General features: G+C 29.7%; 10 protein-coding genes and 3 pseudogenes across 13 annotated transcripts, besides 2 other annotated features; 6 read left to right on the plus strand and 7 right to left on the minus strand.

The window, feature by feature from the left end:
• Positions 1 to 16247: part of a mobile genetic element that runs on past the window's edge.
• On the plus strand, positions 325 to 1287 carry TVAGG3_0640350 (uncharacterized protein; the record flags this gene model as incomplete). The annotated part of the gene is made up of 1 exon (XM_051241233.1): positions 325 to 1287. One exon carries the CDS (start codon positions 325 to 327, stop codon positions 1285 to 1287), a length of 963 nt encoding a protein of 320 aa, XP_051087820.1.
• Positions 1367 to 1822, plus strand: TVAGG3_0640360 (uncharacterized protein; the record flags this gene model as incomplete). The annotated part of the gene is made up of 1 exon (XM_051241234.1): positions 1367 to 1822. A coding segment is annotated over one exon (456 nt), but the record flags the coding sequence as incomplete, so codon positions are not given.
• Positions 2846 to 3440, plus strand: TVAGG3_0640370 (DNA/RNA polymerase superfamily; the record flags this gene model as incomplete). Its single annotated transcript, XM_051241235.1, has 1 exon — positions 2846 to 3440. A coding segment is annotated over one exon (595 nt), but the record flags the coding sequence as incomplete, so codon positions are not given.
• Positions 3461 to 4452, plus strand: TVAGG3_0640380 (DNA/RNA polymerases family; the record flags this gene model as incomplete). Its single annotated transcript, XM_051241236.1, has 1 exon — positions 3461 to 4452. A coding segment is annotated over one exon (992 nt), but the record flags the coding sequence as incomplete, so codon positions are not given.
• TVAGG3_0640390 lies at positions 6504 to 6774 on the plus strand (annotated as a pseudogene). Its single transcript has one exon. A coding segment is annotated over exon 1 (271 nt).
• Positions 7402 to 8384, minus strand: TVAGG3_0640400 (uncharacterized protein; the record flags this gene model as incomplete). The annotated part of the gene is made up of 1 exon (XM_051241237.1): positions 7402 to 8384. A coding segment is annotated over one exon (983 nt), but the record flags the coding sequence as incomplete, so codon positions are not given.
• Positions 8827 to 9539, minus strand: TVAGG3_0640410 (Prim-pol domain family; the record flags this gene model as incomplete). The annotated part of the gene is made up of 1 exon (XM_051241238.1): positions 8827 to 9539. A coding segment is annotated over one exon (713 nt), but the record flags the coding sequence as incomplete, so codon positions are not given.
• TVAGG3_0640420 lies at positions 10849 to 11893 on the minus strand (annotated as a pseudogene). Its single transcript has one exon. A coding segment is annotated over exon 1 (1045 nt).
• Positions 13124 to 13798, minus strand: TVAGG3_0640430 (uncharacterized protein; the record flags this gene model as incomplete). The annotated part of the gene is made up of 1 exon (XM_051241239.1): positions 13124 to 13798. The coding sequence occupies one exon, from the start codon at positions 13796 to 13798 to the stop codon at positions 13124 to 13126; it is 675 nt and encodes a 224-aa protein (XP_051087826.1).
• On the minus strand, positions 13883 to 14688 carry TVAGG3_0640440 (annotated as a pseudogene). Its single transcript has one exon. A coding segment is annotated over exon 1 (806 nt).
• Positions 15375 to 15647, minus strand: TVAGG3_0640450 (uncharacterized protein; the record flags this gene model as incomplete). The annotated part of the gene is made up of 1 exon (XM_051241240.1): positions 15375 to 15647. A coding segment is annotated over one exon (273 nt), but the record flags the coding sequence as incomplete, so codon positions are not given.
• A 365-nt stretch (positions 16248 to 16612) lies between the features above and the next one.
• Positions 16613 to 17312, minus strand: TVAGG3_0640460 (uncharacterized protein; the record flags this gene model as incomplete). The annotated part of the gene is made up of 1 exon (XM_051241241.1): positions 16613 to 17312. A coding segment is annotated over one exon (700 nt), but the record flags the coding sequence as incomplete, so codon positions are not given.
• Positions 17313 to 21130: 3818 nt separating this feature from the next.
• Positions 21131 to 23307, plus strand: TVAGG3_0640470 (uncharacterized protein; the record flags this gene model as incomplete). Its single annotated transcript, XM_001303097.2, has 1 exon — positions 21294 to 22343. One exon carries the CDS (start codon positions 21294 to 21296, stop codon positions 22341 to 22343), a length of 1050 nt encoding a protein of 349 aa, XP_001303098.1.
• Positions 23308 to 23754: 447 nt separating this feature from the next.
• Positions 23755 to 24052: a mobile genetic element.
• Positions 24053 to 24550: the final 498 nt, after the last annotated feature.

Consider the following 24550-nt stretch of genomic DNA (forward strand, 5'->3'; position numbering starts at 1 on the left):
AAAAATAAAATAAATTATATTTTTTAAATAAAAAAATAATTTTTATCTGATAGAAATAATACCTACAAATGACGGTATATAAAAAATTGACTTCTTACGTAAAATTAAAACTAAGTTAAATTTATTTTTTTTATTTTTTATTTTATAATAAATGAGTATAACAACTAATTCATTGAAATCTTTAAAGTTCACTAATTCAGAATTAGAAAATATTTTAGAAAATTTTGGAGACGGTTCTTATCCAACATATATGCAGAATGTGAAAGAGTTTTCCAGATTGTTGAATGAATTTAAATATAACGGACCAATTACAAAAAAGCTATAATGAGATATTTATATCCCAAAAAAGTTGAAAAACAGGAGAATATTCCTCTTTATGGTCCAGAGGACCTGGGCTCAGAGAGCCTTGAAACACCTCCTGAATATTTTGAAGAAAAAATTAAACAAGATGAATATTATAACGATGAGATTGAGAAATTGGAACAATTAAGAAATGAAATAGATGAAAGAATTAGTGAATTGAGAAATGCTGAGAATGAAGTAGAGGGTTTAATGAATATCCCAGCTTCAGAATCAGAAGTTCAAAAATCACATGAGGAAAGATATAAAAATTACTTTTTGGAATCTACTAAAAATTTATTAGATGGTGATATTGACGAAACACTTTCAGAAGAAGGCACAAAATTTATTCATAAACATAAGCTTCAGTTTATTGACGATGGAGATTATCCATGTATATTACTTTCACCTCCTCTTGATTCTGAAAAATTCAAAAAAGCACTGAAAAATGTAACATATGCAACAAATACGATTAAGAAAGAAGACCATGATATTTACACAAATTATTATTTAAATAAATGTACAGGTGTTGATAAAGTTTTTGATTTGTTAGATAAAATATCAAAAGAAACAATTGGTACATATAAAATTTTATGCGATTGTGGTTTCATTATTGAAGATACCAATAATGTTTCATATGAAAGAACAGCACCGAAGGAAGACGAAGTTGAAAGGTCTATACCATTCGTTATTAAGAACATAAAAGATATGAAAACTTATAAACATTATATTTATTCATTTATTTCAGAAAAAATGGAAGCAACCCATAAAACATCTTCTCATCATTTTATAGCTATTCATACATTCCTTTTCAAAGTTGTGAAATTAAATAAGACAGGAATTAGATTTAATGTATCAGGGTACGCATTCTTGAGTAAATTAAAATGTATTCGTCACGTCGCAGATGATAAAAATTTATGTGTTCTTAATTCATTTTATGGACTTTAGCCCTGGACTCTCTGAGTCTCGGACTTTAAAAAAAATAAACTTTATTTTTATTTATTTTTTAATTTTTATTCTTACATAAATGAATAAAAATGGAACAGCTAAAATGAATGATAATCAAATAAGAGCCGAAGGTAGAAGGTTATTTAAACACTTCTATAACATTCCTGATGGTGTTAATCCTAAAACTCGTAGAAGTTATTTAAATGAAGCCATAGATGCATATGAAGGATTTGACATTTCATCAGAAAGTGAGAGGTTAGCAAGAATGTTAAACGTTAATATTGATTTTTATTATTGTGACCCTCAACCAGAAGACGTAGACATTAACAAGGTAGACTTTCCATTAGTGGAATCAATAATGATAGATCCAGAATTTGAAACAGTAAATATTTTATTAACACAGAGTCCATGTGGAAAACTTCACGCTGACAGAATTACAGACGTTGAAGCACTCACAGGATATAAAGTTTGCCCCTTTTGCAAAGAAGAAGTATATTCTATCCGTGATGATCCGGAAAGGAAAAACCAAAGAAGATTTTTAAAACATTGTGAGAAATGTAAAGAAAATAATGGAAGATTAATTCAAGACGTTCAATTGCAAAACACACAACAACCATATGCACCACATATCACGAAACAGAAGATATATCAATGGCTATTAGCACATAATTTGCAGGAATATTATAAACCAACAAGATATTATATTACTTTTGACTTTGAAACATTAGAGACTAAAGAAGAATTACAACTTTCTGAGTGTGCAACTTTGAACGCTTACTTAAAACCATTTATGATATCATCAACTGTCAAAATAAAGCCGCAAAGCGGCGAGGTCGTAGACCGTGATAAAACATTTACGAGGAATTTTTGCTTAACATCAAGTGATTCGTTCATCTCTGATTGGATTGAATTTTTATTTTCAACCTGTTCATTAGTTGCTAAATCAAATATTGAACAATATGAAGAATTAATGAAGCCGCAAACGGCGGGGACTTTGTCCCATACATTAAATGAAAAACAGAAGGAAGCATTTAAAGAGCTTTTAGATGAAGAATTTAATAAAGTGAATATCATTGGTTTTAATTCGGGAAAGTTTGATTTAAATTTAATTCTTCGTGATTTAAATACTGCAAAATGGAAGATAAAATCAATGCTGGGTTCTTCTTCTCAATTTAAGCAAGTCATAGTAAAGAAAACAAACTGTCCATATGAATTAAGATTTATTGACATCAGAAATTATATAGCGGGTGGAACATTAGACCAATTCACTCAAGATTTCGGAAACAATAAATCACGTGTTAAATCCTTTTTCCCTTATCAATTCATCACATGGGAGAATTACGAAGAAGAATTATATAAAAAGGAACCATTCACGAAAGATTCATTTTATTCAGCATTAACACAAGAAACAATATCCGATTCAGATTATCAAATATATCTCAATGATGCTAAAAATTTTAAGAATAGATTAGAATATTTTATTCATTATTGCAATAAAGACGTTGAAATTATGATTGACCCAATTGATAAAATTATTGAAGAAACATTTGTTTATAAAATTGATATGCTTCATAATCTTTCTTTATCATCGAATGCTTCAATGATTCGTTACGCTTTAGCATATAAAGACTTTAATCCTAATGAAAAATATCCTGAGGAAGAGATAGAATCAAGTTTTGAATTAACGAAAAAGTATTGGAAATATAAAATTGATTCATATAAGAAACAAGATGAAAAGGCGAAAAGAGATACCAAAAACAATGTTTCAATGGATGACTATCAATACTATCACGATTTAATCCTTTCATCTAAATGCAAAATGTGTGGTAAAGCGTTTACATATGCAAATAAACCAACATTGGATAGAATCGATAATGAAAAACCACATACCAAAGAAAATTGTCAGTTAATGTGTTGTTATTGCAATGTCGTAAAATCAAATAAAGATGAAGATGTTCAACGTTTAAGAATCAATTTAAGAAATTATGCATTAAAAAATAATTTACCAATGACTTTAGATTCAGTTGAAGCTTATCACATTCTCCGTAATGGAATTACTGGTGGTCTATCAAATGTTCAACATCGTGTTAATCTTAAAGGAATCACGCACATTAATAAACTTTCATATAATCCAGAAACTAAAACTGTATTAAATGAGGACACCAACAACATTATGACTCATTTCGTTGGAGTTGACTTTAATTCATTATATCCTTCATCATTTTCATCTAATCCTCATGATTTCATTCAATATACTGACCATAAAATGTATATGCCGGGAAGATTGAATGGAGTTATCATTTGTGATACAGCAACAAAGAAAGCAAAAGCACTGGGAATAATTAAGAAGAAAAATACTTTATTCGTGGCTGAAGTAAAGGGTCACATTGATGAAAAATACATTAATGATTACATAAACTTTTTACCGATAATAAGAAACTTAGATATTATCACAGATGAAAAAACAATTGGCAGTTTTATGTATAATTACATGAAATCAAACAATCTACCAGTTGACCAGAAACAGAGAAAATTAACTCAGTTAGCATCAACACACAACCAATATCAACCATTTTCTTCTTATTATCTATGGTATCTAATAGATAGATTTCATTTTATCATTGATGACATTCAATCAATTTTAACATTTACTAAAAACACTTGTTTTAATGAATTTGCGAAAGAATTTATGAACGAAAGACAAAAGGCTGAATTAGAAGGAAATAAAGGAAAAAGTTTATTTTGCAAGATTTCACTTAATGGATCATATGGTTACGATGCAATGAATACACAAAATTACACAAAGACTAAAATAATTAATGCACAAAAGGCACGCGTTGCATGTATGTCAAATAAGTTTAAAAACATAAGAGAAATAGGTGAGGATACATATCAAGTGATGCTTAAAGATAGATTTTATAGATGTGATACATGTTTACAAGAGGCATTCTTCACTTTAGATAACGCAAAATACTGGTATTTGGTTTTCATTTATGATTTTATGTATAAATGCTTGAATGTTAATCGTTTTCATTTCATTGAAGGTGATACTGATTCATCTTATTGGGCAATCGCTGGCGACCCAAATCTTCCTAACACTCAAGCATTTCAAGCAATTGTTACTGATAAACAATTTTATGATAAAAACATTTTCAAATTCGCACCATTTGATTTCTTCTGTTTTGATGAGAAATTTAAACCTAAATTAAAGAATAAAGCTGAAGAAAAAGCACATGAGAAGAAGTTATTGGGTTTAGCAATTGAGAAACAAGGTGATAACATGGTTGCTTTATGTCCTAAGTGTTATACATCATTCAACGGTTCAATTGATGGAAGTGATTTTAAAAAGATTGCACAAAAAATGAAAGGTGTTAGTTTACGACAAAATAAACAATTAACACCTAAAAATTATTTGGATATAATAAATGATAAATTGATATTTGATGGTCAGAATATTAATTTACAACTTAAAAATGGGTCAATGACTCGCTTAAAATTGGTAAGACTGCATTAACAGGAGCACACACTAAGGCTGTATGTTGTGAAAATGGATGTTGTATGCCATTTATTTAATAAAATACCACAGAAGAGACAAAAGGAACCGTTAATGATGGTTTTGATACTATGATTCAAAGAGGTGGGCACCCTTAAAACATTGATTTTATTTTTATATAAATGGATAACACAGATTTAAAAAATTTAATTGCTGATTTAGTACTTAATCAAAATTTTCTTGATTATTATGATTTAAAAGCATATCTCCAAAAATATGATAACAATATAACGGGTGATGATATGGAATATTATTATCCATATTATAAAAATGAAATTTTGAAATATCATAATAAAATAATTTCTGAAATTAAAGACAAAATTAAAAATAATGAATATTCAAAGGGAAAAACTAAATCACAGCTTAAACAGTTGAAAGATTTCAAAAATAAAGTATTAACAGAAGAAGATATTGATGAATTATATAATTTATATAATCCTGAGCCGCAAAAGCCAAAGGAACAAAAACAAAAGGTGCAAAACACCCAGGTCCTTCAGACCATAAATGATGCACAAGCTTTAATTTATGATTCATTAGTTAAACCATATTCAGCCCGACTTTTAAATGAAGATCAACTTTTGGAATTCATCCTTCAACATAAACTCGAAGCGGGAAAGTATATCAAACCTTTATATACAGCAATATTTAAAACAAATGAATAGAATACATCCAGAATTAATGAAGGAAGGAATGAAATCCAAAATCAAAGCAGATAAAATTAAACCACTTGCAACACCAAAACCTCCAACGACAGTACCTCCTCCTCCTTCAGTTAATCCTTCATCATTCACTTTATTATATCCATTTCAAACATTAAAGAAGCAAAAAGATTTTAAAAAGGATTTCAAGATATTAAATAAACCAATTGACCCGAAAATTCAACCGTTAAAGGAAAAATTTAGTCGCCCTTCATTTGCACCATATCCATATTCATACGAAATCGATCATCTGGAATATTCAAAAGGAAACGTTACTTATTTATTTGCCATTAACATTAACACTAGATATTTATATTGCATTCCGGTGAAAGGGAAAACAGAACAGGAAACAAGAAGAGCTATTCAATACTTACTAGATCATGAAAGAGTAGATAATATCAGGGGTGATGGTGATAAAGGATTTCAGGCAGCTATGACTCATTATTTCCCACAAATTAATTTTTTCTTCTCATCCTCTCCATATACGTTTCATAATAAAATAGTTGATGCGGTAATGAGAACTCTTAGAGATGCGTTAGGGGTTAACGGTCAGATATACTGGGATGGAAATCATGACTCCATCATACAGCAGTTAGTATATTATTACAATAATACATGGCATAGAACTATAAACATGAAACCGGTGGAAATGAAAAATGATATTTCAAAAGAATGGGAATATATTAGAAAGCAAATGGAAAGTTAAATGATGTTAAACGTGAACAAATTAATTCGGGGCTCATGAATTTTAAACAAGGAAATAAAGTTTTAATTCATCTCGATTATGGAAAAACTGATAAATCAATGACAAAAAGAAGACGAAGATTTGACACAATAGCTGAATTTGTTAGATATATTAACGGCAATGCATTAGTTGAAGTTGACAATAAATTAATAGAAATTCCGATTTATTTTATTACTCCATTATATTTAAATAATATTTAATTTTTTTTATTTCGTAAGAAATGAGTGACAACAAAGCAGTCAAGAGTCCAGACGATGAATATAAAAAGAAACTAAACAGAATTAAATCAAAAATATGCTATTACAAAAAGAAGCCGCAATGGTGGGGTTGAAAACAATAAAGAGAGGAAAGAAATAATCGAAAAATTAGAAACTTACCGTTCATTCCTTAAACTGAGTGAAGCAAAAATAAAAGAATTTAATAGAATAAATAAATTGATTGGAAGAGATGAATTTAATAAAGATGAATTTTTAAACTCAATCCAAATTTAATTTTTATTCCTCTTCGACAACATCTCTCTTTCCATCATTACTGCATAACCACATTTTCTCAATTTTAGTGGTTTGTTATTTTTAGCAAGTTCTCGCATCATTTTTATCATTTCCTCCCTTGTTATGATTCGTGGTAAATTTTGAGCTTGTGGGGTATTCATTTATGATAAAAATTTGTCATTAACGACCAAAAATATATTTTATCGTTAATGGTTTCAGGTTATTCAATAATGACTTATTTTTGAAGAACTGAGGGTGTCACCAGGTCACCATGTGTCACCAGGTCATTTAACTTCTCTGAAAAAATGTGACAACATGACATTTTGACAACAACACAGGTTATTCAATAATGACTTATTTTTGAAGAACTGAAGGTGTCACCAGGTCACCATGTGTCACCAGGTCATTTAACTTCTCTGAAAAAATGTGACAACATGACATTTTGACAACAACACGAGAGGAAGGCAAAAATAAATTCCAATCATACTTTATACTGCCTCATTATCGTTTGGTTCAACCTGTTTATATAATCCTTTCATTTCTTCTTTCAAAACATAACACCATGTTTGTTTACCATCTATTCTTATCTGTTTCCTATCACATTTATCCTTAATACTCATTTGAAAGTTTTTGTCTTTCATGTCTGATGGTTTGCAGAATAGAGCATTTTTACACGTCATACCTGCACACAATTCATCATAATGTGTATTTATCCATTCATCTAAAGGATTTGTTGATAATTCAATTAAATCTTGTTTGGCTTCAGTCATCGGTATGATTCGTACATTAAATGATGAAAGGTCGTAATTGATAAAATATGTTAAAAGGTTATCATAAAATTCCTTTGTGCATGAATTCATCAAATTCTTGAAGTAATCAAATTGACCCTTGAATTTACCATTAACTCTTAAAACTACGTATCTTCTGTCTCCAACTTCAATTTTGACAGGGTAGACGTTATTAGTTACGAAAATGAAATTGGCAACATTCTGAGCAGTTCTTCTGGATTGATTCTTTTCATTAATTCTAATCTCATTATCCGTAATAATTGATTTCAAAGCGTTGAAGTTTGCGAGTCTGTCTTCACCTACATTCTTGAGTTCATTAAGTACAAGAAACATTTTATTTTCAACTACTGAGTTGAAATTACCCGTTAGCTCACTTATTTCAGTAATGTTTTTACATGAATAACCAGCGAGGAGTTCAGAAATAATGTCTGTAAATCTGTTTTTACCTGTTCCCTGAAGTCCTTTCAAAATAATTGCTGTTTCATTCTTGATTCCAGGATGTTGAATCATTGATGCAATCCAGCCGAGAAGGTATTTATACACTTCATCGTTATTATCACAAATGGCTTCTTTAATGAAATTCATAAACATCTCAATTTTTGAGTAATCTGGTTTTTCGAGAATGTTGTATTTATAACCTTGAAACGTTGAGAAAACATCTGGGGAATCAGATTTAAAGCAAACACCCTTAACGGTTAATGAGGATAATTGATTTAATAGTACGTCCCATGCTGTTATGGTTTTACCTTCTTCTTTAAATAATTTAATCATTTTGAGTGACTCTTTCATGTTTGATTGAAGAACGAATGATATTTGATTCATTTTGTCGTGTATGTTGTAATCTTTCTGAATGAAATATTTGTTTCCACAATCTACAAAACGAATTACACGTGATAAATCCTCAATTACTTCAGAACTGTTTTTATACTGATGATTTTCAGCCTTGCGTCTAATATCTGTTATCAAAAACGAGTCATCAAGTTTTATATCAAATGTTATTTTTGGCTTACGTAATAAAGGCAAAACGTATTCATCATAATATTCCTTTTGATAAAGTTTTAGAATCTTCACTAAAACAAATGGAGAAGTCATTAAATGTGCATATCTACTACGTGCTTTTTCAAAATTACTTTTAGCATTTTCTGTTAAACTGCAGAAGTTATAAACGTTATCGTATGCTTCATTAATTAAATGATTAGGTAACGAATTAATTGCTTGAAACAGTGTGAATAATGTAACTTCTTTTTCTAAATTCATGTTTCCACCGTCATTATGTACTTCAAAATCACAGATGCCATCAACTATGCTCTGGGCAAGTTTATCGTCAATGTTTACATCTTTGTTTTCATTCATTATACTCTTTATTTCTTCGTTCTTCTGTTCAACTCTTACCTTAATATTCAAATCATTTAATATATCATTCACTGTTCTAGTTAATGTTGAATCATAACTTCCACGAATGAATGAGTATGTATTGATTGGTTCTGTTGCATTCTTGCGAACTCTTGATTCAGCCATAACCACTAATGAACGCTTTGAATCATCCATAGAAGTCATGATATCAATATCATAATCATTGCAGGAATAACATTTAATCATTCTGTTCGAAACTGCATAGAAGAAATTAGTGTTACAATAAATGTGAAGACCTCCTGAAGCGGTTTTAACGATAACATCTTTATCCGAAAGTTTTGATAAAATATCTTTTCTAACTGTTTCTTTAAGTTCATCATTGTACGATTTATTGATATCAACATCTATAATCGTTAAATTTGAAATTTTATTTACTAATAAAGCTGTACCAGTTTTCCTTCCTCTTCCTCCATCATGTTTGAGGTAGTTATGTAAATCAATCTTGTTTTCACCAATTCTTTCGTTGAGGGTTTTAGTTTCTGCCACAACTAATTCCTCAGCTAATGAATCAATAACTTTTTCATCAGAAATGATAAAGTTGCTGTTGTTGTTTGTTGCTGTCATTTATATAGGAATAAAAAAATAAAAATAATTTTAAAACTAACTTTATTTTTGGACTGCATCAAATTTTCGTAAATGTTGTCAAAATGTCATGTTGTCACATTTTTTCAGAGAAGTTAAATGACCTGGTGACACATGGTGACCTGGTGACACCTTCAGTTCTTCAAAAATAAGTCATTATTGAATAACCTGTGTTGTTGTCAAAATGTCATGTTGTCACATTTTTTCAGAGAAGTTAAATGACCTGGTGACACATGGTGACCTGGTGACACCCTCAGTTCTTCAAAAATAAGTCATTATTGAATAACCTGAAAACATTAACATAAACATTAACGTAAACATTAACGTAAACATTAACGTAAACATTAACGTAAACATTTATTTCTGCAGTTCATCCATTACTTCATTACCTAATTAATTACAGACATAAAATATATTTAGTTCATTCGGTAAGCCCAGACCTTTGGGTCAAGCACATTCATTGAACTCTATACCATGCGAATACAGTCATAAATGGTGGCATGTATTCTTTACTTTGTCCCGTTGTTTGTGTATATCCTGAAACGAAATGTGTATGGTTTCCTTCTCCCTGAGTGTCATCCCAGTAACAATTTATAGCAAACTTAACATCATCTTTAACATCATATCCTCGACCTTTTGTCATTCCTGACCAATCCCAATATCTATGCTTATGCCAACCTGCTTGAGATGTTCTCAAATCTACGTAGTGACTGTGTGCGGGTAAATTTTCACCTGAAATCGTTTTACTTCCACCTGTTTCCTTTGAAGAGTTTGCACAATACAAAAACCTGTCAACTATTTGTTCCCATGCACCAACACCAAACATTACTTGAGGACCTCTTGCATCCATAGATGTATAAATAGAACCTACTGGGTTCATTAAATCAAACATATGAGATATTATAGGATTGTCTCTTTTGAACTTAAGATATAGTGTAACTATTTCAGGTTTCTTCTGGTTTGTGTCAGAATATTTTTTATAATATAATCTTATGTTTTCAGGGTAGGTAAAATCTTGACTATAATATTTATTTCTGTCATCTGTATAATAATATACTATTCTCGTTTTTTCTATTGCATTATATCTTTTATATCTATAATAATCTAAATATAATGTTAGTTTTTGTTCATCTACATGTGGTGTTCTGTCGTCATCTCCATAGTCATAATAATATGGTGCTGGAGCTGGGTCAGCCAACGTCATACCTGCCATTTCATAAACTCTTAAATATTTCTTTTGTTCGTCTCCATATAAGTTTAAGTAGCAGTTGTTGTCTAATGGAACTTTAACTTGTGTACCATTATTCTTTATATAGCCTACATACATTTCATTGTTATTTTTCGGAATGAGTTTACACCGTATACCATTTTTTAAGGAGTGTACAAACTCCCATCTAAAAATATTTGTTTTCTTCATAGATAGAAACATCCCCAACAATAGTTTCAATATTTTTTGTTGTTCCTATCAAACTTTGGTATATTTCATCCACATAAGTTTTATCTGCCTTCTTATTTAACTCACTATCAACATATTCCTTATCTGTCTTCTTCATTAATTCACTATCAACATATTCCTTATCTGTCTTCTTATTTAACTCACTATCAACATATTCCTTATCTGCCTTCTTATTTAACTCACTATCCACATATTCCTTATCTGCTTTCTTATTTAACTCATCGTTAACATAAGTTTTATCTGCTTTAAGATCTAAACATCCTGAAACCCATCCTGTATCAGCTTTAAATTTAAAAGTCTTCAATGTCCATTTATGATACCATTCAACCCTTTCTTTAATTTTTTCATATATTTCATTATCTTTTTCATCCACATAAGTTTTATCTGCCTTCTTATTTAATTCACTATCAACATATTCCTTATCTGCCTTCTTATTTAACTCACTATCAACATAAACCAAATTTGCTTTCTTCATTAATTCACTATCCACATATTCCTTATCTGCCTTCTTCATTATGTCGTTTAGGAAACCTTCTATGAATTCCTCATTTAAATTAAATCTTCCAATCTTCAAAACTTTAGGAAATGCATTTAATGCGTAATATCTCTGTTCTTCTGGTGGAATTGATGTTATATCATCCGTTATACCTTTAATTTTAGAATTCATAAATAAAATTTCTTTTATATTTGATATCACTGCACCACCTTTGCAAACGAATTCGAAATGTTCATTTTTCAATACTATCTCCAAATCTCCATATTTCAACCTTTGCGTTTGTTCTGCCGTCTTTGAATTATATGCATATATGGCGTATGTAATGGTCTGAGGGACCTGGGTGTTTTGCGCCTTAAGTTGTTGTGGTTGCTGTTGTTTAATCATTTATTATGATTTAAAAATAAATATTTAATCCGTTATCTCATCAGCTATTTTTTCTATTTGAAATTGCCATAATATTTCATTCATAAATTCTAAATCACAATCAAATAGGTCAGTTATTCTAAATTTAATATTTGATAAATCTTTTGAATGAAGAATAAATGAATTCCCGGATAATTGAAACGGATATGATAAAGAAAATGTGTTTAAGTTGATGGATAAAATGTTTTGTATTGATGGATAAGAGTTAGGGTCTAATGTTTGATGTGAAAATCTCATTGGGGTATTAACTTTATCACATTTGATTAAAATGAAATTGGAACCGGTGTCAGAATACAAAACATCCCCAACATCTTTTTCAAAATTTAATATCCCCAACAATGAACGAAGATGAGGAGTACAAAATTTAATTTTCAGCGGAAATTTAATAAGGTTATTTATTTCATCAAGTTCAAAAAGTTTATCAGGTTTTGATTTAAAATTTTCTTCATACCATACGATAAATGATTCATTTAAATAACTTAAAATCATGTTAATATCCCATTTCGCTATCACATTATTTATATACATATCATACGTTTTTTCACGGTCATCTTTAATAAATGATATATAATCTGAAGGGTCTAAAAGAATAGGATTAAATTTACCACTCACAGAAACGAGAGTAACATTATAAATTCCGCTAACTGTTAAATTTAATTCACAGTTATTATTCGAAATAATATTGATAATTGACATTTTTATTACGATTAAAAATATGGTAAAGCGTTATTTTCCAGTGATAAATAAAACTAGAATAAGATTACCTCAAGAATTCATAAATTCAACGAATAAGAAATTCATTCATGTTATAAATTTTAGTGTTTTCAGAAAATATGAGTCAATGTCATATTCATCAACAGGTTATATTTCACTTCATTCAAATTTAGTTCAATCAAACCCATATAATGACCATTTCATAAGATTTTCAGATGGTATTAAAAATGTAATTGATAGATTAAAATATGAACAGATTGACAATATCGAATTTTTGGAATTTTGGTTTAAATATCCCGACGGAAAAAAGATTGAAGTTAAAGATAAAGCTGATACTATAACAAAAACAATTACAATGACCGATCCAGATAGTGGGGAACAAAAAGAAATAAAACAAACGATAGAAACTGGTGAAAGGTCAATTATTATTGATTATGATTCAAAGGATTATTATTCAATAATGTTAATACTTGAATATTAAATAGTCTTAACAAAGAATTTTTCAAGTGATATTTTATATTCATCAACTATTTTATTATAAATATCATTATATGTTAAATGAAGTTCAGTTGTTGTTCCGTTCTTTGATATCTTAATTGTGCTAATATCCTTTATAGGATTTATTTTTGCAACTGTTCCGCAGCATGAAACCTCATCATCTATGAAAAATTGAATCTTAACGTCTGAATCTTGAACATCACAAAGAATGGCGATAATGTGAATTAATGATTCATAAGGTAAAATAATTAAACCGGATTGGTCAATTAAATTTATTATTGAATCATAATTATTAATTATTATATCACGGTAAATTTTCATTAATTCTGAATTAATGTCTATTTTATATGGGTTCTCGATGTTTGATGAAAGAGGCGGGGGGTATGTTGGATAAGTGGGAATTTCAACAGGTTCTTTACCAGGTTCAGATAAAATGATTGGGTCTCCATTCTCATGGTTTTCTTCATTCTCCTCCTCTTTCTTTGGTAAGTCACGAGTTAATAAATTTGGTTGTGTTGCTGACCTTGTTAATTCAGGACTAACATTAACTTTAACATTTTGAATAATTCGTGATTTATCATCATTTACGTTATAACCAACCGTAATCTCTGCTTTTGCGTTTGTGTTCTTTTGACTTGTGAAACGTCTTCTCATTTATAATTGAATAAAAAAAAGAAAAATATATTTAAAGTTTTATTTAGTTGTTACGGTAATATCCCAAGGTTCATCCTTGTTTGCTTATACTTTCTTTGTAACTGCACCAATTATGTTATTGATAGTGTTTTGAGTTTCTTCCAGTCTTATTTTATCATTTACAATATCTTTAATCATTTCATTACATGCATTCTTAAAACCATCTGATTTTTCTAATTTACGTCTATCACTTTCTTTAATTAAATCAAAGTTATAACCTTGTTGAGAATAAAGTGGTTTCTTTATCAATTCCTTGAACGCTTCTGAAAGTGAAGATGAAGAAATTCTTGCCACTTGAATTGGTTTAAATTCTGCTTTCATTGCTTCTTTCTGTTCATTGAACACTGGATCGAATAAAGCAACTTTAAAGAATTTCTTAGCTGGAATTTCAAGTCTCAAATTTGCATATTGACCATCAAACTGATTAACATATTGAGGTAATCCGTTTGGTCCTTCTTCAATAGCGTTTAATTCTTCATTGAAATAAGAATATGGATTATGACGGTATGAAAGAATTGGTCCATCTTTACTGTCTCCGATATGTTGTTTAACAGCTTTTCCATTTCATCAAATTTCATAGGATAACGTTCATTATATGCTTTACGTTTAGGATAATCCGTCATTGTTAATTTATACCCATTTATGACTTTAATATTTCCTTGACCATCAGTAACAAAGACTTCATTTATTCCATCAGGCTTTCCATTTGGTCCTGTAATGTCTGCTTCATGTGCTTCCCAATTTGGTCCATGACGTTTGGCATATGCTTGAGCTTCTGGTAATGTTAAAACGTTTCTCATTTGTTTAACATCCTTTTGAAGACCGGCAACAATGTGGACTAATTCTTTCATTCCGTCTGGAACTTTCATAGTTCTATTATATGCACCCTTTTTGTTTGTCCCTTGTTTTAATGGAACCTGTAGAAGATTTGCTATTTCTGTCATGTTTAATTATAAATAAAAAATAAAAATTAATTATAAAAAGTTAATCAAATTTAACACTTCCTTTATTTAAATCAACTATTATTTTTCCATGTTCACCTAATTGCTGATATTGTGTGTAAAGTTCATTAATGCTCATTGGTAAATTCACTTGATAAAGCATAACGTTCAACTGTTGACGACTAAAACCACTGAAAATGAAAAGGGTGGACAGGTTTGATTTAATGTTTGTGCTTAATGCTTTAAAGTATTGAACAGCCATAAAGAATGAACACTGAATGTGTCGACATTGAGTTAATAACTGATTAAAATATGATTTCTCATTGTTATTAGTTTTGATTTCACGCATCATCTAGAAAAATGAGTGAATGCAAAAATTCTCTATCAAAATTTGAAATAGAAAGTGTTTCAAATAATTCATCCCGTTGTTTATCAATAATTTTATCCTCTAATCCTTGCTTCTTGATTGTATTATATAATTCTTTATACATTAAAAAGTTTTTTAAATAATCTTCTGCTTCTTCTTGTGATAAATAAATAATTGGAATTTTGATTAAATGCTTTAAAGATTCAAATGTATCATCTGAAGGTGAACCTGAACGGTTGATATAAATTAACACATGTGAATGGGGGGAAGTGTTAGCAATAATGATAATTTGTTTTAATATCGTTAATGTTTTACCTTTATTTTGTTTACCAATTGCTGCAGTGATTGAATTTAAATAACATTCAGAATATGGAATTTTCATTAATTTTTCCTTAGATAGAGCATTTCTATTATCACTCAATGCTTCATTAATCATATCATCTACGTATGTATTATATACATCTGTTAATTCTTCATAAGGGGTGGATGAATTTAAATCCATTTAATCAAAAATAAATTTATAATTTTAAACATTTCTATTCATCAATATTTCATCATATGAACTTCTATACTGTGGTGGTGTACCTGTTGGATGATATTTCAAACCTTCATCCGGTGTCCATGTCCAATACGTAGTCCTAGTAAACCAAACCTGAGGAGGATTTGTCACCTTTGAACAGTAAGTGTCATTTTCACCCTGAATGATTGGATAAGCTTTCACTTGTACTGTAACTTGTGAGTTGAAAGTTTCTAATCCATCAAAGAATATACCCGCTCCATCACGTTGAACTGGAATAGTGCATAAGAATGAAGTTTGGTCTTTCCATGTTCTAGCTAATGGCTTGCCATTATCATCATTCAGTGGTCTAGTTAATGAGTCCTCGTATTCTTCCGTGCATTCATTCACTCCATCTAAATCAGAAGCTTGAAGCATACGTGTAAAGAATATGTCACCCACTGTGGTCATCGCTTGATCGGGGAAGTTTCTGGAATCTATAGTGACCTGAAGACCTCGAAGCATTGGATTTTCTAAAACTGTTCTTTGCATTGCATTCTTCGGAAATGTTAACACAACATCTGTAACATTATGAAGAGCGTATGAGAAATCTGAGCTAATACCTTCAGGAGTGATGCAACCTCCATTTAGTGAACGAACGTCAATATGTTGAGCTGGAATCATGAATGGATCTTCCTTACTGAATAAACGTGGTATTGCTTTAACTGATTCTTCAATTAAACCGTATCCTGGTGTAATGCATTTATCCTCTAAAACTTCCATCTTTGTGCATGAAATAATAACGTCATCAACTGTTGCGTCAGCAGATGTAGCGGCTAAGCTTGTAATTAATTTGGCAGGAAGTCCGATTTGTTGGAATTTGCGATCATATTTATAAACATGATTCATAATCTTTTCATAATTTTCATCAGTTATCTTTTCATAAACGTAATTTTGTAAATCAGCAACTCTTAACGGGTCAACCTGACAAAATACTAAAGTATCCCTGAAAACATAATATTTAAGAATGATTTCACCAAATGATTTAGGATAATCATCGAACGCCTGAAATGCTAACAAATCATTTACCGGAATAATCATATCAAAAGTGACATCAACTTCTTCATTTGCTTTCTTGAAAACTTCTGAAGGGTCAATATATTTACCACATACTGAGTTATCATATTTTTGAACATTATTATATAACGAATGAACAAACTTTTTAACTTTCCTTTCTGATTTTGGTTTATATGTTGCAAATGCGAAAGATTCACGGGCGCAATCCATCTGAAGATAACCGGCATCACCTCTTTCGGTTTCTACTTCTAATTGTTTAAAGCTTTGATTTGATGATTTGTAACCAACGAATAAACGCATGCATTTAAAAGCGGCATCACATGTGAAAGCTTTATTTGAAACTAGAGTTGCTTTAACTTTGCGTTTAATATATGTGTCACCTAATTGGTTCACATCATGAGCCGGATTTGTAATTCTTAAATGAGTTTGTTTATCATCAAAATATGGAGCATCAGAGTCATAGCATGAACTTTCAAGTTCTCTATAATATCTTCTACCGTCATTCTTTGCGAATATTTCATTTATCTTTTCGAATGAATGAAACACATTTCCATTAATCGGTTTAGTGTTTGGCACCAAATAGTTAGTCGTCATTTATTAATAAATAAAAAATCAAAATTAAAAGATGAAAATGAATTTTTAATTTTAATGAAATAATCAACTATGGCTGCAGGATTCTTTAAGAAACTGTGGGATAAAGTAAAAAGAGGAGCGCATAAAGTTTGGGAAACATGAAGAAGGAGCAAATTGGATATTTAAGAATAAAGAAGCAATTAGTGACGTTGCTGAATCAATAACGCCAAAAGCTGCCCCAATAAGAGAAATATTAAATAAAGGAGAAAAAGTTTATCAAAGACTTCAACCGATACTAAGATAAAAATAATATTTATTTATTTTTCCACTATCTACCTCCTATTTTATTAAGTATTCCTTCAGCAATTCCACCAATTGCGTTACCTGCTTGTGCTCCCATCGGGATTACCTGCTTTAGTACCTAATACTCCACCTATGATAGTTCCTGCCGTTTTCGCTACTGGTGCCAAAAAGTTTGCAACGGGTTTAATAATATTTTTATGAACCCAACCCGCAGCTTTCTTAATTCCATCCCATAATTTTTTAAAGAATCCTGCCGCCATTTCTGATTTAATATTAATTAAAAAATATATTTCATCACTTATATTCTAATTTTTATTTAATGATAAATGAAACCAATTTTAAAAATAAATGAAACAGAGGAGGAAGAAATAAATGAAAGTGAAAATGTTCAACAAAAAATAAACGTTGTTAAACCAATTACTGAAATAAAAATTTTTTCATCTGTTGAAGAATTTAATGACTATTATGCTAATAATAAAAAATTATTTGAAGAATTGACAACATGTAAATTGAATAAAATGTTTAAAGTTGATGGATTCAAAATTTCAAAAATAAAAGGAGTGGTTTAGTTTGAAATCTATTCCTCAATCAAGAATCACCTCATTAATGAAAATAGATGATTTAACAAAAAGAATAGAAATTATTGAAGAGCGAATAAATCAAATTATTGATTTCATAAATCATGACTCGTTGAGCCCGGGTCCTTAAAGCCCATCACTGAGTTCAAGGTTATATTCATCAAATATTTCATTATTAAATGCAACTTCTGCTAGTTTATTTATTTTTTCAATACGATCATTTGAAAGTCTATCGTTTAATTTTTTCTGAAGTTTTTCATTTTCTAGTTCTGAAACTTTATTTGGATGATATGTAAATTCATGAAATTCTTTGGCCTCGGTTTTGATCATTAATTTACAAAGAACTTTTGTGGTTGGAATTCGTTTGAACCATTTATTAGTTATATTCGTTATATATTCAATATCTGGAATTAATTCCCAAATTTTTGCATTTTCAATTAATTTATTATCAAATGCAAAAGCAATGGGTTTAATATTATGTTTACCTTTATAATATAAACTTTCTACATAATCATCGAAATAAACATCTACTTGTTTAACATTTTCAAGAATTGGTGAAAGAGCATCCATTAATTGATTGACGGTTACGAATCTTGATCCACTCATTTTCTTACGAATTAAAAAAATAAATTATTCAAAAATGTCAGAAGAAAATATTTAAATAAATTATTTAAATTTTTTTACTCTATTCAAGAATTTTATTTTTGATATAACTCATTGAATTCAAAATTTTTTTAAAAATTGACACCATATATAACCAGTAGAAATTCTGCCAGTAGAAGTTCTACCAGTAGAAACTTTACTAGTAGAAGTTCTGCCAGTATAAACTCTACCAGTAGAAGTTCTGCCAGTAGAAGTTCTGCCAGTATAAACTCTACCAGTAGAAGTTCTGCCAGTATAAACTCTACCAGTAGAAGTTCTGCCAGTATAAACTCTACCAGTAGAAGTTCTGCCAGTATAAACTCTACCAGTAGAAGTTCTGCTAAAGTATTCAATTTTGAGGGAAACAGTAGAAGTTCTGCCAGTATAAACTCTACCAGTAGAAGTTCTGCCAGTATAAACTCTACCAGTAGAAGTTCTGCTAAAGTATTCAATTTTGAGGGAAACAGTAGAAGTTCTGCCAGTATAAACTCTACCAGTAGAAGTTCTGCCAGTATAAACTCTACCAGTAGAAGTTCTGCCAGTATAAACTCTACCAGTAGAAGTTCTGCTAAAGTATTCAATTTTGAGGGAAACAGTAGAAGTTCTGCCAGTATAAACTCTACCAGTAGAAGTTCTGCCAGTATAAACTCTACCAGTAGAAGTTCTGCCAGTATAAACTCTACCAGTAGAAGTTCTGCTAAAGTATTCAATTTTGAGGGAAACAGTAGAAGTTCTGCCAGTATAAACTCTACCAGTAGAAGTTCTGCCAGTATAAACTCTACCAGTAGAAGTTCTGCTAAAGTATTCAATTTTGAGGGAAACAGTAGAAGTTCTACCAGTATAAACTCTGCCAGTAGAAGTTCTGCCAGTATAAACTCTACCAGTAGAAGTTCTGCCAGTGTAAACTTTACCAGTAGAAGTTTAACCGTTACTTATTGTTCTAACCGTAGATCAAATGTCCCAAGAAGATTCAACACCAGCGACACCTACACCAGCGACATCTGCACCAGCTCAAGACATGATGCAGATAATGACACAGATGATGTAACAGCAAATGCAGATGATGCAGCAGATGCAGAGCCAACAACAGATGCACTTCTCTCAATCTCCGAAGAAAGCACAAGAGCTCGAAGCCGGTCTCAATGTCCTCAGAAACGACTACAAGCGTGAACAACTTACATTAAGAAAAGACGAAGAGTATGATCCGATTGAAGCTCAAGAAATCAAATCCTCAGCTTCGACGAAGACCATCCAAGAAGAAAAAGACCAAGACGAGTACCTTACAAAGTCTCAAAGACTCTTTGTCCTTGAGTTCTTTACCATATCAGCACTCAGATCTATGCACAATTGGAAGGGTCGTACACCAATTGGCTCCAACAAGCGTGATCTCCTGATGACCGCTGTTCCTCTTATCAAAAACCAAGACACAACTAATAGACTTTATCCTCAGTGCTTGTCCTGATGAGATCTAATCAGACTAAAAACTTACTAATTTGAGCATTGCTCATATATAATTAATTGTTTACAATCACCTGAAATAATACGAATAAACACCTTTTTATATCTTATTTACATCTAACATGCACCAATTTATTTTATAACTTTATTAATACTAAATTTTATTTCATACAAAAAGTAAAAATTCATAAGTTATATATTAATTTAATAAATTATATTATCATTTATAATAAAATTTTTCGAAATGCAGATAAATTTTAACATGTTCGAAATGAAACTATTATAAAATATATTCTTTTTATTAATGGTAATATAGGAATTGTAGGAATAAAAACTTTTTATAAATTATTCATAAATTTTTAAAATCTGCTATTCGGAAGTATGTTCAAAAATCATTCAATTATGTGAGAATTCTTACGATTACAAAAAAAGTCACACAACCCGCATTCATATACTACTCACATTACCAAAAAAATTCAGGATAGAAATTCGAAAGAACAGTTATTCTTGATTGCCTTTTGTTTTAGAGAAAACTTCAATGCGATAAAGTTTATCAAGAAATGCATCAATTTCGAAAACACAATTAAACAATGAAAAATTAAAATTAGATTCATTCTTACTAGTTAAAGTGTGTTTAGTAGATGTTGTTTTGTATTTGCATTTAAAACTTCTACTTTATTATTAGAATTTGTTTGAGTTTCTTTCGCAGATAGGATTATTCTTATGACTAGAATTGTATTGTAATTGAGTGTGAAGTGTAAAATATGAATGAATTCTTAGATTCTTGTAAATCTTGAAAATAAAAAAATGCCAACATAAAATTTTCCAAAAAAATACCAAAAAAGTGACATAAAATGTTTTGATTGTCAACTTCAAGGGATTATATCCCTTGATAAAGATAATGTCTTCGCAATTTTAATTATACAATCTTTACACTTAAATAATATTATGTCCATATTAAATAAAAACTATTCTTTGTGTACTAAACGAAATTTTAGAAGTAATTCATTCAAATATTTTTATGAAATGTATGAAAATGAAACATTTATTAAGACAGTTCTTCGATTCTGGTCCAAATCTTGACACTTGGACACTTTTTTATGAGAATTCAGTTATCACTGAAAATCACACTGAAAATGAAAAATTTAATCCAACAACACAAGGAAATTATTATGTTACAACATGTTTATTCAATGAAATTAAAGAAGTTGTTGTCAATATAAGCATCAATGATCAAACAAAACTTCTTATTTCTATTTCTGGATTCAATGGCACAAAAACTCCATCTTCAACAGTTTATTCTTATAAAGGAAGTTGTGTTATCTATCGAACATGTGCCACAAAATCTATACAAACACAATCAAGATATGAAGGAGTATTTTTATGGTCATATATGTCATCATCAACTTCAAACAACAAAAACATTTTTGAAGATTCAACAGTCTTTGATTGTGGAGAAATAGATAAAGGACGGTCGCTTCATAGATTAGATTACGGAAATCTTAGTTATTCACGAAATAACATAACAAACAACAAATGTTATGATGATGTTTCACTAAATATTTATTCATATCAGAAATACAACATCAGTCAATCATCTTTCATTGATAACAAAGCAAACGTTGAATGCTTTTGTACTGGTTATAGTGGTCCACATCAATTTTATTTATGTAATATCATTAGAAACAATGCTAGTATATTTTTTTGGTTATCATCAACAGTTACATTTGAATCTTGTTCAATCAAAAATAATAATTGTCCACAAACATTTGATTTTTATTCATCACAAAATTCAGCTACAATCATCAATAGTGATTATGATGGAGAAACAGATAAAGCAACAATACAAAATTCAACAAACAATTGCTACAACAAATTATCACATCTTTCTACAGGACTTTGTGAAGCAAAATTTAAAATTGAAAATAATTTTGAAGAAGAAAATGAGATAAAAAAATTCAGCCAAATGAAAAATTTTTGCATCTCCCAATATTTAATCAACTACCAGTGTCAACATCTTCTTAGCATTTCTCATATTCCATCATATTCCATTTTATCACTGATTAACTAAATAAACTAATTTCCAAAATTTTAATGATAATTAATATTTTCAATTTCTGTTTTCAGTCGATCAGTTGAATATACAAATTCAGATCTCACACTTGTTTGATTAGTTCCATCACTATATATATACATCCTTCACCACTTTTAGAAGGAAAAACTGACTGTGAAGTTCCTTTAAGAGTTTAAAACATCCATGATTGTTTTCACCTGTAGAGTCGATAAATAGAAAGATATCAACAGCTCTTGAATTTGTAATAGCTGCTGCTGCATATACACTATATCCATCAGAGTACTAATAGACTTGTCATTGAGAACCATATGCTTCAAATATATATTTTCCAGGATCTAAATTTAGTTCATGACAGTTCTATCACTAAGAGTGGATTTTATGACTATGAATCATTTACCGGATTCGGAAACATTTTTTTTGCAAAATGGCAAAATTCAAATTAAATCAATTAATGTATCAAATACACAGATAATGTGTGATGATTTTTACACAATTTGTTTATATTCATCTCAATCTAGAACTAGATTTTTCACCTTTTTTAATGCAACCAGCGGTCATACTGATAGCAGCACAGAAATATTTGAACTTTTAAATTGCAATATTTTACAAGTTTATTATGGATCAATTTGTGGTGTACAATATGCAATTGTTCATATTAAAAATTGCAGCATTTTGAGGAGCTCCTCAATAAAATATTTTTGGAATATTAATTCTGAAATTATAATTGATGGATGCTATTTTGATGACAGTAATCCAAGTTTTTATGGAACTGTTAACTTTAAAAACAATGTTACAAGTTATTTTACTCACAATCTTTCCATTTTTCATCTGCATTTTGTTATGCAGAAAATCCTATTATATATTTGAAACAGCAAAAAAAGAATTACACACTCGATCTTGATATTTCTCTTCTTTTTGGTTCATCAGCCAATATATCTTTAGTAAAAAAGTAGTTTTTGTTTATTCACATTGACAATTTAACTAGAAAAAGATGCTATAAAAATATGGTGTAATTTTTTTGAACAATTATTTGATTATCGACTTCTTTTAAACTAGATGAAATAACATATTCATGATCTGTATTTTTTTCATATAACATATTCATTATCTGAGTTTTTTCCATGTAATTATTTATTTAATATTGATATGCAGGATATTCAGACTGTTGCATGCTAAGTAGTGTCAACGATAGAAATTGAGAGCCTATTAATCGTCGAAGAAGTACGATTATTTTTTGGGCGAAAAAGTATCTTAAAATATGATTATTAATATGTTTTTAAAATAAAAAATTTGAAAGTTAATTTGAGATTCTCATATAATTTTTTGAATGAAAAAAATAAATATAGTCTTTATGAGTTTTTGAATAATCGCAGGGTTGAATTTCTCTTGACAAAATACAATAATCAAATGCTCCAAAGTTTTCAAATTTTTATTAGGAATAGGAGCCTACAAAGCACTGATTATATATCAGTGCCTGGTAGGCTCCTATTCCTTCTCTAAATGGGAGAAACTTTGTTTGAATAAGATAACATGCGAACAAAGTTTCTCCCATTTAGAGTGGGATTTGGAGGGTGGGAGGTACATAGATAGACTATGTATCTCTCACCCTCCAATTCCCTCGGGAAAGTTCGAAAACTTTGGTGCAATCGTTGCTGATTGCACCAAAGTTTTTGCGTTTAATTGAAGGAATTGCTCTTTATGATATATACAGTTACAATGCATATATCATAAGGAGCAATGCCTTCCAGATATCTGGCAAACTTGCTCGCAATGGTTCACAATTGCGAACAAGTTTTGTCATTTGTCAAGAGAAATTAAACCCTGCGAAGCGCCAGTTCTAGACTGGTGCCTCGCAGGGTTTAATTTCTCATATTGGTAGCTTTTTATGTTTTTATATTAACAAAAACGAATGAAAAAGATCCGCTTATATAAGAGGAAACTCTCTATCAGAGGTGCTGAATTCAGGCATTCGCATCTGATAGAGAGTCTCCTTTTATATAAGCGAATATAAAAGAATCTATTCTTTTTTGGAGCGTATTCTCAAATATTGAATACTTATGAAAAGTGTTTTTTTCTAAAAATCTCAGAATATATTTACAATAGTAAAATAAATAAGATATTTAAATTTATTTTTAAATGCTTTTTTTATATGAGATTCTCAAAAGTTATATCAAAAGTCTGTTTTTTCTAAAATCTAATATCAT

Source organism: Trichomonas vaginalis, chromosome III (assembly GCF_026262505.1).
Source record: "Trichomonas vaginalis G3 chromosome III, whole genome shotgun sequence".
Classification (NCBI taxonomy): domain Eukaryota; phylum Parabasalia; order Trichomonadida; family Trichomonadidae; genus Trichomonas; species Trichomonas vaginalis.